General features: G+C 35.3%; 1 protein-coding gene across 1 annotated transcript; it reads left to right on the top strand.

Annotated features, from left to right (window-relative positions):
* The first annotated feature begins 19 nt into the window (after positions 1–19).
* Positions 20–20,158, top strand: LOC133200550 (uncharacterized). Its single transcript, XM_061336333.1, has 4 exons — positions 20–132; positions 676–772; positions 18,305–18,789; positions 19,858–20,158. Exons 2-4 carry the CDS (start codon positions 683–685, stop codon positions 20,156–20,158), a joined length of 876 nt encoding a protein of 291 aa, XP_061192317.1. The 5' UTR covers positions 20–132; positions 676–682.
* Positions 20,159–20,214: the final 56 nt, after the last annotated feature.

Below are 20,214 nucleotides of genomic sequence, written 5' to 3'. Positions count from 1 at the left end.
GACATGCAGCTTGACATGGTCTTCACCGTGAAGTTCACCGTCTTGTGGGAAACACGGGAAAGACAGGGAACTATTTACTACAATAAAAACGATCAGTAGCCGTCTCATTTTTATCCAGACACGTGTGATAAGGTAAGGATGACTCCATTCTGATGATTCACAATTCTTTTACAGTGTAAAGATATTGATCTGAAAATCTTGTATAGTGCAAATTTAAGCATGATTCTCCTTAGTCAGTGTTAGTATCAACACTATTTATTACTCATATAGTATGCAGTTATTTCATGTCTGATCAGTCAGTACACCAGAATATTTTTCCCTAGGTGCTGGGAACAGCTGAATGTGGCCAACGGCCTGTTTTTTAATGGATTGGACTGTGTATTTTCATGTCAAAGTTTGCAGGTTGATTGATCAGTCAGAAAATCCTGCACTGGCCCTTGCCTGATCTCTCTTCTCCCTTTTCTGCACTTTCACTTACAAAATGTGAAGCTTGTCATGCAAAGCACAATACTTGAACAAACTCATGTGCTTCAATGTCTAAGGAAATATATTTTCATGTTATATGTCAATACATGACTTAACAAATTGGAGTGAAAAAATACTATATAATGCCTTTGTGTATAAGGTTGACATTAATTAATGATTAGGCATTAAACTTGTTATTTAATTTTGTAGATAACCAATGTCTCTTAAGGTACTTGAGACAAATGAAGCAGACAGAAGTCGGAAAAGGACAGCAAGTGATCTTGAAGAGGATAAAGATGCAAGCTTGGTAATAATAATGGGTTTGTCAGCTATTACTTTATACAAAGACTTAAGTGAGTAACCTTAGACAAAGGCTTAATCATGGAAGGACTCTTTTTTTCAAATTCATTTTATTTAAAATTTAACCAAATTTTCACAGATTCAATAAGACATTACTAAGTGATTACTAAGTGATACGTGATAAAATTAAATTTGATCGATTTATTTTGAACAAGGTCAGGTGAAGGTCATTAGCTTTTTTCTATTCAAAGAGTGGTAGTTGTGTGTATGTCTCTCCAGTGTTGAGTATGTGTAAACTTTTTGACATTTTGAACTTCTTCTCCATAACAGTTACGCTGTACGCAGCTAGGTTAAGGACTCCCATATCTACGTCAGCCTATGCAGAGGTTCGGGAAAGCTATTATGACGTCACGTTAAAACAATTCATGTGAATCTTGATGAATAAATATTATATGCACTTTTTGAAACACACTAAAATACTTCTGTTTCTCATAAAAATTATAAAGATAAATGGATGTGCAACTTATCTTGCCAAAATACCACTGTGAGTATGTAGAATGAAAGCTAGCTTGATCTCGCTGTACTTACTTATATGACGTCATTTCTTAGTTTGACACGCAGTTTCTCTGTACTTGAGGCGTGGATCAAGCTTTTATCATAGTTTGAAAAAATAAAAATAAATACGAAACAAGCTTATGTGGATCAAAATAAAGACATATTCTAAAATATATTAATCCACATTTTATTGCAAAACTAACTGATAATGTGTAGACTTTTTATATAGCCGTAGGGAGCACATTTGTACAGTAGCGTGCTAGAATGAGGGGTCCAGCCCCTCGAAAATATCAAAAGTTCAACGATATCCGCTTCACTATAAATTCTGAATTTTTGAATACGTGTAGCTATTATTCCTACTATTCTGAAAAGTGCTGGGAGCTGGTTGTACATTGCTTATATGTTCCGTAATGTAACATTATTCCAGTGCGTATTACATCTTTGTCTGGAGTTTATAGAAAGACGGCTAAATTTTACACAATTCCCGAGCATGAGGAAGTTGCTCCCAGCACTTTTCATGTTAAGAAATTTACCTCAAACAAAACAGAATAAATTTTATAGCGGAAAGATACCCGTATATCGTTGAACTTTTACGATCTTTTTAGTGGTACATGTATGTTCTAATTTTAAACCTGTCACGTGACAAACAGCTGATGTAAGCGATGTCGCTTTGGCTGAACTCAGCCGAGACCCGATATATACAAGTGCAAACACCATAGTTCACATTCATCAAAACTAATGCTGTTAAGAAAAAAATTAAAATTGTATTCATTTTCTCTGAATATACTAAGGCGACTATTTCATGGGTGTCCTTAACCTAGCTGCGTAACCACTTGGGCCTATTTCAACCAAACTTGCCACAAAGCATCCTGAGGTGAACGGGATTCAGATTTGTTCAAATAGATAGCAACACTCTTTTTGAAGGGTAAAATATTTCACAGCTGAACCTTTATAATTATTTGCTCACTGAGGTAAAAGTGAGGGTTTACTGTTGAAGTTTTTTCAAAGTCAGTCTCACTGGTGTCTGCCTGCTAACTATAGTTAGTTAATCTCCACCAAATTCTCCACGGAGGTTTTCTGAATGAAGTGTGTCCAGCAACCTTTGTCAGTTAACAATCTTCTCGAGAACAACTGGACCAAAAAAGATAAAGCTTGTAGATTGAATACATTTGTGTACCTGAGTGTGTACTTCTCACTTTAGTAAAATACCACAAAAGCAGATGTGATGTCTAGAGAGAATGCCATTTTTTTAGTTCACCTGAGCCGAAGACTCAAGTGAGCTTTTCTGATCGAAATTTGAGTGTTGTCTGTCATCATTGTTAGCTCACCTGAGCTGAAAGCTCAAGTGAGCTTTTCTGATCACCCATTGTCTCTCCGTCCGTCCGTAAACTTTTCACATTTTCAACTTCTTCTCAAGAACCACTGGGCCAATTTTAACCAAACGTGGTACAAAGTATCCTTGGGTAAAGGGAAGTTTAAATTGTTAAAAAAAAGGGCCAAGTTCCTTTACAAGGGGAGATAATCAAGAAAAGACAAAAATAGGGTTGGGTCATTAAAAAATCTTCTTCTCAAGAACCACTGGGCCAGAAAAGTTGAAACTTATGTGGAAGCATCCTGGGATAGTGTAGATTCTAAATTGTAAAAATCATGACCCGTGGGGATAGGGTGGGGCCACAAGAGCGAATCCAAGTTTTACATTGAAATATATACAAAAAATCTTTAAAAATCTTCTTCGCAAGAACCAGTGGACCAGAAAAGCTGAATCTTATATGGAAGCATCCTTGGGTAGTGTAGATTCTAAATTATTCAAATCATGACCCCCAGGGGTAGGGCGGGGCCACAATAGGGAATCCAAGTTTCACATTGAAATATATAGGAAAAATCTTTAAAAATCTTCTCAAGATCCACTGTGCCAGAGAAGCTGAAACTTATGTGGAAGCATCCTGGGGTAGTGTAGATTCTAAATTGTTCAAATCATGACCCCCAGGGGTAGGGCAGGGCCACAATAGGGAATCCAAGTTTTACATTGAAATATATAGGAAAAATCTTTAAAAATCTCTTCTCAAGAACCACTGTGCCAGAAAAGCTGAAACTTATGTGGAAGCATCCTGGGGTAGTGTAGATTCTAAATTGTTCAAATCATGACCCCTGGGAATAGGACGGGGCCACAATAAGTATTACAAGGGGTGAAATCTGGTAAAGAACAGCATGGCCAAAGTTATAATTACTCAGGTGAGCGATATGGCTCATGGGCCTCTTGTTGTTGTCTTTGTAAACTTTTCTTATTTTCATCTTGAAGTTCTTCTCAAGAACCACTTAGCCAATTTTAACCAAACTTGCCACAAAGTATTCTTGGTTTAAGGGAATTCAAGTTTTTTTTTTTTGTTTTTTTTTTTTCAAATAAATTGCCACATCTTCTTCCAAGAGTAAATAATTATGAATAATGAAAATTAATGGCATCATTTAAAAATTTTCTTAAGAACCACTGTGCTAGAAAATATAAAACTTATATGGTGTCATCCCTAGGCAGTGTAGATTTAAATTTGTTCAAATTATGACCCCCGGGGGTAGGGTGGGACCACAATGGAGGATCAAAGTTTTACATAGGAATACATAGGAAAAATCTTTAAAAACATCTTCATCTCAAGAACAGCAAAGCCATGATTAGTCATATTTATATGGAAGCATCCTCAGTAGTGTGGAATCAAGTTTGTTTAAATCATGACCCTGGGGGTAGGATGGGGCCACAAATGGGGATCAAAGTTTTACAGAGGAATACACAAGAAAAAAAATCTTTAAAATTGGTCTTCTCAAGAACAGCAAAGCCATGATCAGTTACTGTCATATTGATATGGAAGCATTCCCAGTAGTGTGCAATCAAGTTTGTTTAAATCATAATCCCCAGGGGTAGGTTTTGGTCACAATGGGTTCTCAAAGTTTTGCATAGGAATACAAAGGAAAAATCTTTAAAAATCTCAAGAACAGCAAAGCAATGATTAATCCGAATAATATAGAAGCATTCTCAGGTAATGTAGATTCAAATTTGTAAAAAATCACAACCTCTCAAGAGTATAGAGGGGCCATAACTGTTACAGATCATACATGTATCTATAAAAAGGAATTGTATATTTCAATAAAAATTTTCTTCTTAAGAATGGAAAATGCGATTATTAGTCATATTAATTTGAATGGAAGCATCCTCAGGTAGTGTAGATTCAAGTTTGTTCAAATCATACCCCCCCCTCCTCCTCCTCCCCCACCACTAATATTTAAACTTTTCAATTCTGAACCGATTTCTCCTTTTTCCTAGCAAAAGTGCTAAAGTGAGTGATGTGGCCCATGGGCTTCTTGTTTCTGATTGACTTGGAACTACTGAACCGATATCTGCTTTTTCCTAGCAAAAGTGCGGAAGTGAGCGATGTGGCACATGGGTGTCTTGTTTCTGATTGAAGCGGAAAGTAAATTGTTATTCTCTTTATTTGAGCTTACCTAAAAAAAATCTTTGCTTATGATTGTACGATATGCTGTAAAGGTTACCTTACTTTTGGTTGTGAATCCTGTTTAGCACCTCTAGCGGAAGGCAGCATTGGCTAAATTAAGTACATTGCTAGAGATTTTGCTACATACATGTGTATATACTTACATAATATCAAGCACATTTAGAACATGCTTAATCAATTCAATCCTAGCTTGTTTAAAATCACTCTCTGTCTCCCAAGGGTCTAAGGGGTATGGGAAAACCCACCAAAATGGATGCAGCCTTTAACATGTTTAAAAAATATAACAGTCAACCTGTTAGCATGAAATGCATATATCAACATGATCAAAGCATTAATTGCATGACTCCTGGTTCATGATTCAGGCTCCCCAGTTGGGTAACTTCCAGCAGACAAGCAAAGATAAACTGCATAGATTCTATAATGATTATAAAGACCTCATCAAAGTAAAAAAAAGAATTGTTTCTGGAATCCAGAATTAAGCCCTGTGTGTGGCCAAAGTGACCATAGGTTAAGCACGTTAAGAAACTTAATGCACGCAGGTGATCATCAAGGAAAGGCATATATAATTTTTGCTGTAATCTTCAACATTTCCAAAAACAGGGTTATTTGGATGATTGTCATTCCCCACATGCCTGTTGTTCAGATATAAATTTCTGATGTGGATTTTTAGGTCACCTGACTTACTCAAGTGACCTATTGCTATCCGTTTTCGTCCATCGGCGTGCGTCGTGCACTGTGTGTTAACATTTAAACATTTTTAGCTTCTTCTCTGATACCGCTTAACTAATTTCAATCAAATTTGGCATATAGCATTTATGGGTAATGGGGAACAAAATTTGTGAATTTCATGGTCCCTGCCCCCCTGGGGCCTGAGGGGTGGGGCTAAAACCACCAAAAATAATGCAATCTTCCAAAATCTTCTTCTTTACTCCTAGACATCAAGCAGTCAAACTGTTAGCATGATTGTAATAAGCATAGAACCCTCTACCAAAATTGTGAAATTCATGGCCCCAGATTAAGGGTTCTGGTGCTAGGGTGGGGCTATATAGATCATATAGTGAAAGTGCATTATTTGAAAATCTTCTCTGCTCCTGGGTATTAAATAAACTAAGTACATAGTTATGAAGAGCAAGTCTATAGAGTGCCTCTTCCAAAATTGTGAAATTCATGGCCCCAGGGTCAGGAGTTCTGGTGTTAGGGCAGGGCTCTTTTGATTATATAGTGAAAATGCATTATTCTTTGAAAATCTTTTTCTCTGCTCCTGGGTATTACAGTGCAGGGAACTAATTTTGTTACATAAATCAGCATCAGCATAAGCATTAGTAGCATCAGGATCGAGCTAGCATCAGCATCAGCATTTAAAAAACAGCATTACCAGGATCAGCATCAGCAAGCAAAGGATAAAACCAGCATTGACCTACATAAAATCAGCATTATCCTACTAGCATCAGAAAATCAATGAGTTTTAATTCAGTAAAAAATTCAAAAAGAAAGAAAGAATATTGGTTAAGGTATTCACATTATTGATACATAGTGAGATATTATGATCAAATAATTGTAAAAGGCACTTTTATTGCTTTAAACGGCAATGCTGAAATTCATTATCTACTTCCGGTAGCATGATGCTACTTACGGTAGCATTGACCTAATTATAAAACAGCATCAGGATAAGGATTACTAGCATTAAATCAGCAAGCAAAGGAAGCATTCAAATCAGCAAGCAAAGGAAGCATTCAAATCAGCATCGATGCTGTAACAAAATTAGTTTCCTGCACTGTAAATAAAGTAACTAAGAACATAGTTATGATGAGCAAGAGAGCCTCTTCCAAAATTGTGAATATTATGGCCCCAGGGTCAGGGGTTCTGGTGTTAGGGTGGGGCTTTATTGATTATTAGGTCACCTGAGTCACTCAGGTGACCTATTGCTATCTGTTTTTGTCCGTCATCGTCCGTCGTGCATTAACATTTAAACATTTTCAGCTTCTTCTCTGAAACCGCTCAACCAATTTCAACCAAATTTGGTATATAGCAACCAATTTCAACCAAATTTGGTATATAGCATCTATGGGTAAAGGGGAACAAAAGTTGTGAATTTCATGGTCCCTGCCCCCTGGGGCCTGAGGGTTGGGGCTAAAACCATCAAAATTGATGCAATCTTTATAAATCTTCTTCTTTACTCCTGGACATCAAGCAGTCAAACTGTTGGCATGATTGTAATAAGCATTGAGCCCTCTACCAAAATTGTGAAATTCATGGCCCCTGGGTCAGGGGTTCTGGTGTTAGGGTGGGGCAGTGTTTTCAATAAGAGCCGGCAACCGGCAAAATTAACCGCCTGTACGAGAAATTTTGCCGGCTTTGAAATTCCCGTAATTGGGATTTTGCCGGGGTTGCTACGCAAAATCCGTTGATTCTATCGTGACTATCTACATGATCTAGAGTAGCTTCCCTTGAGTGAGTTCTTTTTCATTGATTTGATACGTACTACAACTACTGAACACAAGGCTACAACTTGCGAGAGTAAAGTTTAAAGAATAATTTTTTTATGAATAATTCCAACCTCATATAGAATTCACAACTCAACGATTGCGAATTAACTCTTATTAGCTATACAGGATATGATCAAGATTATTGAGAATTTGGGGCTTCATTGACACAAGCATCAGGTATCTACGGCCTAAAATTTCAAACAGGAAAATAATTTTGTTTTTAAACATTCACGGGCACTCCACAAGCTAGGTCAAGATTATTACAAAAGCAAATATTTATATTTAGATTGATATAATTTGTAGACTTTACGAATAAAAGTCTTACTTTTTTAATCCTGACTGAGACGTAGGACATAGGAATTCTTACAGAATTTCATCAAACTGAAAATGTAAAATTTTAAGACGTTACGAATAAAAGTCTTTATTTTTTAATCATGTTTGAGAAGTAGGAATTCTTACAGAATTTTCTCGAACTGAAAATGTAAATTTGTATTCTCGTTTATTTGTGTTAGATCTCTTGAAATACAGGAACTGTTTAACTTTTCACATTTAAGAAGGATTTTACGTACTAGTAATTTGTATTTGTATCCATTTTCTTAATTATTTTGTTCTGACAATCTGTGCAAAATAGTAAATGAATTTAAATGTTTATGATATTTTAGTTTAAGATTGCAGAATATTTCAATTTTGGGGGGTATTGTACGTCACTACATGTTAAAAAGTTCTTAAATTTTTAAATAAATTATTTCCTTAATTTTGAATAATTTTCCTGACCAGTTAATGTGAAAGGGACTAATTATATAGCATTTTCAGTATGAAATTCTAGCACAAACAATTGTCTGTGCTAGAATTTCATACTTAAGTTGTCTTAATGTTTTACAGACACCTAGTTTTCAGGAAAAAAAACTCAGTCTGTCAAAAGTCCATAAAACAAATCAGTGAAAGAGTACAAATTGTTTTCTAAATGACTTTATTAAGTAAAATTTGGCAATTGATAGTGACATAATGTGTATAAAAAAAACATGTTACTTTTTATTGGCCTGAGAGGTAAGAAAAATGAGTCAAAAATGCCAATTTTCAATTTCTGCCAGGGGGCTTTGCCCCCCTGGGCCCGTACCAGGGCTCTGCCCTGGACCCGCTGGGGGCCTGAGGTGGCCCCCAGACCCCTTGTCAAGATTGGTTTCCTGCTGTTCCAGATATATTTCCTTCTATTGAAAATCTTATTGAAAACACTGCGGGGCTCTATTGTTTATAAAGTTAAAATGCATTAAATCTTTGAAAATTTTCTTCTCTGCTCCTGGGTATTAGATAAACTAACTAAGTACATAGTTATGCTGAGCATAGCTTCCTCTTCCAAAATTGTGAATTTCATGGCCCCGAGGTTAAGGGGTTCTGGTGTTAGGATGGGGCTCTATTGATTATATATTAGTGAAAATGCATTATATCTTTGAAAATTTTCTTCTCTGCTCCAGGGTATTAATTGATTAACTAAGTACATAGTTATAATGAGCATGACTGCCTCTTCCAAAATTGTGAATTTCATGGCCCCTGGGTCAGGGGTTCTAGTGTTAGGGCGGGACTCTATTGATTATATAATGAAAATGCATTATATCTTTGAAAATCTTCTCTACTCATGGGTATTAAATAGATTAACTAAGTACATAGTTATGATGAGCATAGGTGCCTCTTTCAAAATTGTGAATTTCATGGCCTCTGGGTCAGGGGTTCTGGCGTTAGGGCGGGGCTCTATTGTTTATATAGTGAAAATGCAATATGTCTTTGAAAATCTCCTCTACTCTTGGGTATGAAATAAACTAAGTATATTGTTATAATGAGCATGACTGCCTCTTCTAAATTTGTGAATTTCATGGCCCCTGGGTCAGGGGTTCTGGCGTTAGGGTGGGGCTCTATTGTTTATATAGAGAAAATGCATTATATCTTTGAAAATCTTTTTTTCTGCTCCTGGGTATGAAATAAACTAACTAAGTACATTGTTATGAAGAGCATGGCTGCCTCTTTCAAAATTATGAATTTCATGGCCCCTGGGTCAAGGGTTCTGATGAAAGGGGGGGGGGCTCTATTGATTATATAGTGAAAATTCATAATTTCTAAGTGTATAGTTATGATGAGCAAGGATGCTTTTACAAAATTTTTCAATCTTGTCCCAGGAGTTCTGTTGTTTCTCTAAAAGGGGGGGGGGGCTCTATTTGATTATATAGTGAAAATGTGTGAATTCTTTGAAAATCTTCAACAAATTGCATAGTTATGATAATGAGAGTACCTCTTCCAAATTTGTAAATTTTCATGACCCAAGATCATGGGTTCTGGTGTTAGGGTAGGGCCATGTTAAATAGTGAAAATGAATTATTTCTTTGAAAATCTCCTCTGGTCCTGGGCATATTGGAAGCAAACAGAGTAAAAGTTTTAATGAGCAAGGGTATTTTTACCAGAGTTTTGAACATCTGGACCATTTAGTCAAGTGTTCTGGTCCTGGCCATGGCTCTATTACATGTAATTTGTATTCTATTGAGTGAAATTATTACCCTTTGCCATTCACTTTTGATAATTAATCACTGTGGATAATGTATTTGAAAGATTAATACAATAAGAGAATTATGCAAGAACATTAATTGTATAATACAAAAAGTACTTTCATAGTTTTGATAATCAGGTAGACTTGGAAATAATAGATGAATAAAAATGAAACAAAAATAACTTATCTTCTTAATGTTCTTCAAAAGGCAAGTGAGGCCAATGTGAGAGGTAATAATATAGACATTTTATTAAAAGTCTGCATGGTAATAGTGATAAATGGGGGACAGATAGAAAGATACTAGACCAATTATTTTGTCTATCATAATCGTAGTATTTTTCTTGCTATTAGGCAACAAAGCTTCATTTATCAGTTTATGGATCCTCTATGACCGATAAGGCTCTTGGGCCTCTTGTATTATGAAAATGCATTAATTCTTTAAAAATCTTCTTCTCTGCTCCTGGATATTTAATAAACTAATTAGTACATAGTTATGATGAGCATGGTTGCCTTTTCCAAAATTGTGAATTTAATGGGCCCTAGATCAATAGTTCTGGTGTTAGGGTGAGGCTCTATTGATTATAGAGTGAAAATGTGTTATTTCTGTGAAAAACTTCTTCTCTGCTTCTGGATATTAAATAAACTAACTAAGAACATAGTTATGATGAGCATGGCTGCCTTTTCAGAAATAGTGAATTTTATGGATCCTGGGTCAGGGGTTTAGGTGTAAGGGCGGGGCTCTATTGATTATATATTAAAATTGCATTAAGGTATCCGACCCATATTGCAAAAAAAAAAAATCAATGAACTTTTTTAAGGCATAAATTTGTTAAATACTCCCATTTGAATGTATTTACACATTTATTAAAAAAAAATTTACCAAAGGAAATTTACAAAAAGGCACGTTCTTTATTGCCTCCCTCTAATTTTTAGAGATTCATCATAAATAGCCTTAAAATTAATTTAAAGTGAAACAAAATTATTATAATTATATAAATATATTTATTGACATAATATATTAGTAATATAGAACAATTTAATACAATTTTCATGAAAAAAAAAAGACATCAAATCTTGAAATTCAGGGGAAAAAAATCACAAGTGAGGTTTTAGTGCAAAAAGGTTATATTCATTTGAATGCCATAATTTTCCAAAATAATGTGATGTTGAAAGTTGCAATAAATCAAATACACTGCTACATGTATATTCTGAGATATAATAAAGTTATATTAAGTTTTACCATAAAATAACTGACTTATTACAGGATAAACAACCAGACATCTAATGGCGAATGTTAGTACCTGCTGCTTATTTCTACCTATACATAAATTCAGAACAGATTTGTCATAACAACAATACTTTCTCCCAAGAAGAGACATTGTACCCAATATCTATGTTTATATACCAGTATATGATCCTAATATTTCATTTACAAACACATCATTGCATTGTAAAAATGAAGTGCACACAAAGCAAAGAGCAAGATAGTTATGTATGTAAATCATTCTGTTGCACATCACCATTGCTCATGTTTATAAATTATCATAAGGATAAACATGTAGTGTCACCAGTGTATGTGCATGTGGTTTACAATATGAAAAAGTCAATACACAAAGTTTTCATGAGGGATGTAAACCATCCAAAATGAAATAAAATGTAAAAACACTATTTCTGAAAATAACAACAAAGCTTTGGGATTATATCCCCAAGTAATCACTTGTCTTTGGTAACCCTTGGTTTATCTAGACTGTTCTTAGCAGAAAATACATTCAACAAACCATCTTCACCTTCTCTTTGCCATATTAGTTGTAAATGATGTAAATTCAAACCTGATCCAGCAATATTTTCTGCAGTTGCTGTTTTCAGTACTCCACCTGCTATAAGACAATGCAATGAATCAATGTTTCTTGATTTTTGTTCATTAAAAACCTCTTGCAAAAAATGACAATTTGCTGAATAGGAATGTTTGACAAACTCTGACTTTGTCATGCCACTCTGGTACAAAATTTTTACCAACATCTTTACATCATCAGTAGCATCATGTGAATTATATGATTCTTTACAGAAGTGTTCTGCTAAGTACTCTTGTTTATATGAACTAAGTTTTGGTACTTTAGAGCGAAACATTCCAAGTGAATCAACAAAAGCTAATACACACTTCAGAAATGTGTCACAAAATCCCACTCGCCTAATAGCATATGACAGAACTCTAAAGTCAAATACTCTGCCATTGTGAGCTACCAAAATAACACTGTCAAACTTTTTCAAAAATTCCAGAAATTTAGAAAGGGCTTCTTCAATTGGAATAACATCTACGTGTAAACCCTTCACAGTCATTTCAGTTCCATTCCAAGATATCCCGGTGACTTTTGCTGCTTCAGCAGATATCGGAATGAGAGGTTTGACATAACATGAAAACTTCTTCCCACTAGCCATGTCTTGGGCAGCAATCTGGGTAATGTGTGGGATAAGTCCCCTCTGGACTGAAAAAATATCATTACAAAATCTGTCTGAGTTGTCCCAACAAATTTATATAATTGTCTACATTTATATCTATTCTTTCTGAAAATAAAATCTTTCTTTCAACTACCTATTCAAACCTTTAGTATGGAAATATATACTTACTAAGCCCAGTAGTTTCCAGGTCTATAACAACATAGCTCAAATGGAGGTGAACTAAATTATCAACTTTAGTAAATCCTGGCTTTGGGACAGCTTCAGGGATACTCTCTGTGTCTATATTTGGAGCCATACCCACTTCTACAGTTAAAATTCAATTTTTAAAAAAATTTTCAACATGAGGCAACAAAAACATTGAGTTTAAAAAAAAAGTACCTGACTAATACGTATCACCCTCAGCAGCTTCCCTGGCATCCTTCTGCGTCAATCTCTCCTGTTTCAGCTCAAGTCTACGACGTTTCTTCTGCGGTAATGCAGCCTTTTCTTGTTTCTTCAGCCTTTCCATATTTTCTTATTGGCATACTTCTCAGTGAAGTATCCTGGAGATAGTCCATGGTCCTTGAATGCCTAAAAAATTTTTTTTTAAATTCATTTTTAGTTACTTTTGTCATCAAAATAAAGTCAAATCATTTGAATAGATGTTCTTTTTTAACAATGATCTTATTACCATATTATATTTGAAATCAGCATAAAAAATGTCTTTCTGTTAAAATTCTAAGAGCATATCTTCAAGTAGCCTAGCGTATTGACAGTAAAAATGGAAAGATGCAGCAACAGAACTTGATTTTTTTTTTTATCATAAACTCCAAACAAGCAGAACCTGAAACACAAAAAGAACTGAAAAAGTGAAGGAAATCATAAATTATGTAAATAAGTACAAATAAAGTAACGGAGTGAAAAGGTGAATAACCACTTCAATAAAAGAAGAGCATAACCAACGAACAATGAACAGCTCATCTACCTCCGGCAAGTACTTGCGACCTTCATTCACACAAACAGCTGTAGCTTTAACTCTAAAATCTAGAGACTCACTATCCCCATAATGCAGATGCATTGGTGCTCTAAGACTTACAGCCCTGTTAGCATGTTCACAGGCTTGGCTGGAACCTAGGTCTGAATAAAGTGCAGCATTTGCAATTACCGGCTCAAAAATTTTTTCAAGCTTTTCTCTCAGATTTTGGTCCTTAAGTGCTGCCTTGTATGGTAAGCTTCTATGTGAATATGTCTGGTTTGGTGTCCTCTTATATCCACAGAATCTTGGGAAACACTTAGTATGGTCACCAAACTGGTGTGGCACAAGAGCTTGCAAGTTTTCCTTCATACCATCAATATTTCCCTGGTTTTTTGCAAAAATGTATTTTATACACTTAGATAAATGTTGTATACAACAAAATGTGCCACGTACGTATAACATGCGGTTGGAATACACGTATGTGTTACGTATGTTTCACATACGTGTAACATATGGTATGTGCTACCATACGTTACACGTACGTGGCACAATTAGCTGTGTATTACTTGGTTACTAATTTTGGCATCCTTGGAATTTCTAAGTTCATACAGATGTTTCACAATATTTTTACACAGTGATTACGGTCTAGTTTTTTCTTCAGTTGTACGCCAAGTTCATTGTGTATTCTGGATATTACTGTATTGTCTCCATCCCCCTCCACCACTTCTACAGGAGTATCTTCTGAGATCATCTCTTTTATTGCTTGTATTCCTGCGGTTGCCTCCATAAGCTTTGATGAGCCACTGTGGTTCCACACACATCTGTGTGGGCGAATAACTTGACCAGGTCTGTTGCGTTTCCACCACTTACATGTTGCGCAGGTACGGTGTTTGACAATAGTTTTCAAAACTTTATTACCATACTTACTTTTACTGATAAGAAATGTGTGCCCTGTATGTAGATAAGATTCACAATTGATTATACATGTATCTTTCCTAAATTGCTAAAGAAGCACCTACAATTAAGAATTCTTCATACCTGTAAGACTATCAAAGCCTTTCTTCTGCCAACCATGGTCAGCACAAACAGTCATACCGAACCTGGATGTGGGCATGTATTTTAAATTCCTCTTGGATGTAACAGTTGATGTGTTGTCTGGCCTAAATTTTCTCTGGTGTCTCCTTTGTTTGAAATAAGTAACCCTGTAATGGATAGCAGACGTTATGTAAAATCGAAGAAAAATGGATAATATCAAACTGATTTGACAATACATGTATAATAATATTCAACATTGATAACTGTTAAATAATGTGACAGAAAACACAGCAAAACAAAGTTATTTTACTCTTCTATTTTTTTTCCACAATTACTTGCTTTATGGGGATATAAAAACAAAATATTGATACCTTGTACTTCTAGTTGGTGTTTCAAATGAAGATAACTGGCAAACAGAATCCGCATCACCCGATTTTGACTGAAAATTCCTAAAGATTGAATACACAAACATTGTTAAAATACAGTCTATCAAAAGTAGGATTAGCTGTTTCCCTAGCCATAACCCGGAAAAAGAAAAAAAAAGCAAACATGTTTACATACCTATTACTCTCTCCACCCTCACTGCCTTCCTTATTTTTGGAGGCAAGTTCCTCATCCTGGCACACACCAGTGGTAGTTAGTCTGAGTAATGAAGGGTCATTGAACATTACTAAACATGCAAAATGTATTTTCCCCTCAAAATTCTCATCAACTACAATATCTCCAAGTTCTATCATTTTGAAACATACCCCTGTAATTGACCCTCCAGAACTGCTGAACCCAGCTCTTCATCACATGTAACATGATTAACATCAGTTACTAAGGGAGTCTTATCCTCCTCTGAATACGAAAGCTCACTATAATAAAACATCAATTTCATTGAATGGTCATCATATTTCAACTGCAAAAATCAATAACCATTAAATAATATACAAACCTATCTCTTTCCTCACTGCCATCTCTACTCTCTTTGATAAAGTCCACATCCTGGAAAACAGTTTTTCTGAGTATTGAAGGATCACTGTAGAAAAAGAAGTTTACAGTGAAAATTGAATATGTTAATGTTAAATATTCATAATATGCCACATTTAAGTATAATATTTCTCTTTTTCTATAAAGTTCTCATCTATTTCTAGCACTTGAGACATACCCTTGAAATTCTCCCTCCAGGACTGCCAAACCCAGTTCTTTGTCATATGAAACATCAGTTACAAAAGGGGCCATGTCCTCCTCTAAATGTGCAATATCGCTACAATAATAAAGTCACTAAAAACATTATCACCGTCTTTGATTGGCCATAATATTTCTAATTCACAAACCATTCAAGTAATCTCAAATATAATCAAACCTCATTTCTTTCTCAAAAGCAGTTTTCTTTGCATTCGTCATACTTTTCTCTGCAAAGTTTTCTATGATGTGACCTGCTCTCCTCTCCATAACCTTCAGGTTTTTATGAGATATATATGGGAGATCCAGTGTTGTGAGAAAGTTATTCACTCTCTGGGGTCCTCCAAGGGAGTCAATCATTGCTACAAGAATTATTTATATTTATTTTATGAAAGGTTTCTGAGACTCTCAAATCAAAACATTGAACAGTTATTTAATATTCTACTGCACAAGTATGTATTTCAGTTATCCCCATTATTAATATTTTGAATTAAAAAAAAAAATACCTGCTCCAAGCTTGGTATTTACTGTAAAGTTCCGCTGACCCCTTCTGTTGTGATCGATGTACGTACTGCCATACCCAACTCTGTTAATGCAACCACAATGGCTACATTGTATATACAAATAGCCACCTAACCCCATCTTCATTTCTCCTTTGACATGTTGTAGTGTAAAAAGAAGCGGACCCAAACGACAATTAGTGCAAGACTGGAGGTCGTTCAGTAGGGAACCCCACTCCACTATACGGCGCCCCACATGCCAGTCATTTGTTTTGATTTTCGTCGAAGAACTAAGAGACGAAAACCCGGGACAGCAAAGGTCACAACTATCCCGGGCATCATCGTGAATGTGGCCAATTGTATAATTATGGTCTATTACAATTTGTTCAATTAAATTTTCGTTATTTTTCGAGAGGGCTGGCCTACCTTTCTTCTTTTTATTAGAGGTAAAACGGCCTCGAGTGTCTCGCGGCACTCTATCACTGGGGGCCGCCATTGCTGTCACTGCAGATCACGCTTTCGAGATCGGACTTGAATTCATGCAAATAATTTTTAAATTTTACTAAAATATTAGATTGTTTACATTTCAATCGTTTTAATTGAAAAATTGCATATATTGCGTTAAAATAACGTTTTTAAGTTTATTCAGTTGAAATTACGGAGAATATCGACATGGCCCGGAATGTACCGACATGAAAAGATTTGTCACGTGGTCTAATATGGTGAAAATCTTTTCTCTGTTCCAGGGTATTAAATAAAGTAATTAGGTACATAGTTATGATGAGCAAGAGTGCCTCATCCAAAATTATGAATTTCATGGCCCCAGGATCAGGGGTCCTGGTGTTAGGGTGGGGCTCTATTGATTATGTAGTAAAAATGCATTAATTACTTGAAAATCTTCTTCTCTACTCTTGGGTATTAAATAAAGTAACTTAGTACATAGTTATGATGAGCAAGAGTGCCTCTTCCATAATTGTGAATTTCATGGCCCCAGAGTCAGGGGTTCTGGTGTTAGGGCAGGACTCTATTGATTATATAGTTAAAATGCATTAATTCTTTGAAAATCTTTTCTCCACTCCTGGATATTAAATAAAGTAAATAAGAACATAGTTATGATGAGCATGGCTACCTTTTCAGAAATTGTGAATTTTATGACTCCTGGGTCAGGGGTTTAGGTGTTAGGGTGGGGCTGTATTGATTATATAGTAAAATTGCATTAATTCTTTGAAAATCTTCTTCTATGCTCCTGGATATTAAATTAACTAAGTATACAGTGACAATGAGTTATGATGAGCATGGTTGCCTTTTCCAAAATTGTGAATCTCATGGCCCCCTGATCAAGAGTTCTGTTGTTAGGGTGGGGCTCTATTGATTATATAGGTAAAATGCATAAATTCTTTCAAAATCTTCTTCTCTGCTCCTGGGTACCATATTATTCAAACAATGGAAGTGCATGGTTATGATAAGGAAGAATGACTCTTCCAAAAGTTTGAAATTCATGTCCCCTGGGTCAGGGGTTCTGGTGAAGGGGGGGGGGGGGCTCTATTGATAATTTAGTGAAAATGCATAATTTCTTTCAAAATGTTGTTTTCTACTACTGGTTATAAAGCAAAGAAACAAGTGTATAGTTATGATGAGCAAAGGTGCTTCTTCCAGAAAGTGAGTTCATGGCCCCTGGGTCAGATGTTCTGGTGTAAGGTTGGGGCTTTATTTATTTTATAATATAGTGAAGATGCATTTCTTTGAAAATGTTATATGCTTCTGGGCAAATTCGAGGCAAACAGAGTAGAAGTTTTAATATGCAAAGTAAAGTATTTTTACCAGAATTTTGGACACCTGGACCATTTAGTCAAGCATTCTGGTCCAGGCCAGGGCTCTATTAACTTGTATTCTGCAGAGCAAAGTTATTCCCTTTTGCCATTCACCTTTGATAATTAATCACTGTAAACATGAATTTGAAAGGTTAATAGAATACGAGAATTATGCAAGAATATTTATTGTAAGTATTTTCACAGTTTTAATGATCACATAGACTTGGAAATAATAGATGAATAAAAATAAGACAAAAATAACTTATCTTTTTAAATGTTCTTCAAAGGCCAAGAGAGGCCAATGTGAGAAGTAATAATATGGGGTTAAAAAATAGACAATTTGTTAAATAGTCTGCATGGTAATAGTGATAGATGGGGGACAGATAGATACTAGACCAATTATTTTGTTGATGCTAATCATACTATTTTTCTTGCTTTTGAGCAATGAAGCTTCATTTATCAGTTTATGGATCCTCTAAATTGTTGTATTGTACTCAGGTGACCATTAAGGCCCTTGGGCATCTTGTTTCTTTCTAAAAGGACATGGAACATGAAACACTGAGCTCCTGTAAGGCATCCATGCAGCGAAGAAAAAAACATGCACCATCAAGTTCATCAGAGTATAGTACTTGGAGTGAGGATGAAGATGAAGCAGATTCAAGCTGCTTAAAGAGTCGACTTGCAAGTTATAATTCAGGAAACTTTTCAGCAAGCGAACTGACCTATAAAGATCTTTTGAACTTAAATATCATTTATGAGGATATGCCAGAACCTCTGGAAAAATTTATTGAAGAAGTGAAGGATGCTTTTAGAAATGAGAAAGGATTTACTCCTGATCCCGGCAAAATTACCAACATTCTCAAGAAACAACTTGAAAAAAGTTTGACATTTTCATATGATATGAGAAAAATTGAAAAATTGGTTAAAATTCAGCATAGAGACAGAGAGACAGAGAACGTTAAAAAGGAGGTTACGGAAAATATCGAAATGACATGGAAAAAGATGGATGCACTTTTTGATTACAAGTAAGTTTTTCAAGGAAAAATCCTTAGGTAAACACAACGGAGGTACACTAAGAATGTATCACTTATTATGATAACGTCCGAGAGAGTTTTGGCCTGACGTAATAATCTTTCTCAGGTGTTATCATAATAGGTAATATATTCTCTATGCACTTCCGTTGCATGTACCTAAGGATTTTTCAATGCACCGACTGCAATGCTATTTAAGGAGAAATTATGGGATTCTTACGAGATGCAGAGTCAATCCAATAGCATGAACTAAGACAGAAATGTAACTAGAGACAGTGTGAACCGACATTTAAGGTTAAAATAAAATAAATACATGTTTTTAAACCCAGAAAGACCATTGGGGGTACAGCATAAACAAACTGGAGTGGCATACCTTTCTTTCTGATTATGTATAGTGGGATATTTTTGTGTGGAACGATTATTTCGGAGTTTTCACGATTTTTTTCCATGGAACACATGATGAATAAGTGCAATAAATATAATTTGTGAAAAAAATGTCCAAAAATCCCCGGGGTTGAATATTGGGGGGAGGGGGGTCCTGTCCACAAGTACCTATGTCATTTCAGTGAGGTGGGAGGGCAATAATGCCTGACAAGCAATAATTTCATTTTGGCCTTAACAAATGATAGCAGATCCAAGTTCAAATCATGCACCCTAGCAACACAGTGGCTCCTATGTTATTGCTGACTAGTTATACAAACAATTTTTAGTAAATGTTGTATGTAAAATCATCGAAGCAAGATTCTTTGTTAAAGAGTTGAGCTTTGTTAAGTGTCAGGACATATGAAGGTACAAGGTAAACTTTCAGTTTTTACTCTCCTTTTCATAATGTTAAGTAAGAGTTTGTTTCAGATTAGGATACACTTATAGGAATATAAGGCATGAATGTTTCAGCCAAAAGGAAAAATCCATTGGTAGAACTTTTAAATATAGTGCAACTACTCTATTAGATTTGATATAATCTAATAATAGGTTGACATAGCAAAAAAATGGCTGATGGAGAAAAAACACAAGCAAATAAGGGGAATCAAATAATATTTCTGTTCTGTTACAATTTCTTAGTGCCTTGAAACCTGCTACAGAGGAATTTCTTATGGAGTCTGTTACTTTGTTGAATGTAGCTGTGAGGGATTTTGCACAGGAAACTCTTGCATTGATGGAAATGGGAAAATTTCTAGAACCAAAGTATCCTTTAATAGAGAAGGAGAGGGGAAAAAGGAAAAGGAGAGGTGAAAGGTCAAGAGGAGGGCAAGAATGGTCACATGGTTGTTATGATGATACAAGGTGTGCACACACCACTGAAAACATATGCCTGCATTATGTTAGATCATTTGGAAAGATATTCTTTTTGAAAGAAGGGTAAGTATATGATGTTATATTTACATTTCCAAATTTTTTTCCTTAAGATTCTTTTCAAAT

The sequence above is a fragment of the Saccostrea echinata genome, unplaced genomic scaffold, assembly GCF_033153115.1.
Source record: "Saccostrea echinata isolate AGI-Se365-2 ecotype Australia unplaced genomic scaffold, CSIRO_AGI_Sech_v1 ptg000040l, whole genome shotgun sequence".
Taxonomy (NCBI): domain Eukaryota; kingdom Metazoa; phylum Mollusca; class Bivalvia; order Ostreida; family Ostreidae; genus Saccostrea; species Saccostrea echinata.
Note: the sequence above shows the minus strand (reverse complement) of the source record. Positions and strands in the feature narration are given on the sequence as shown.

Excerpts from the sequence above, each read along its gene's own strand:
- LOC133200550 (XM_061336333.1), top strand. The coding sequence starts at position 683 with ATGTCTCTTAAGGTACTTGAGACAAATGAAGCAGACAGAAGTCGGAAA. Across the intron at positions 773-18,304 it reads AGGATAAAGATGCAAGCTTG|GACATGGAACATGAAACACT; the intron begins GTAATAATAATG and ends TCTTTCTAAAAG. Across the intron at positions 18,790-19,857 it reads GATGCACTTTTTGATTACAA|TGCCTTGAAACCTGCTACAG; the intron begins GTAAGTTTTTCA and ends ACAATTTCTTAG.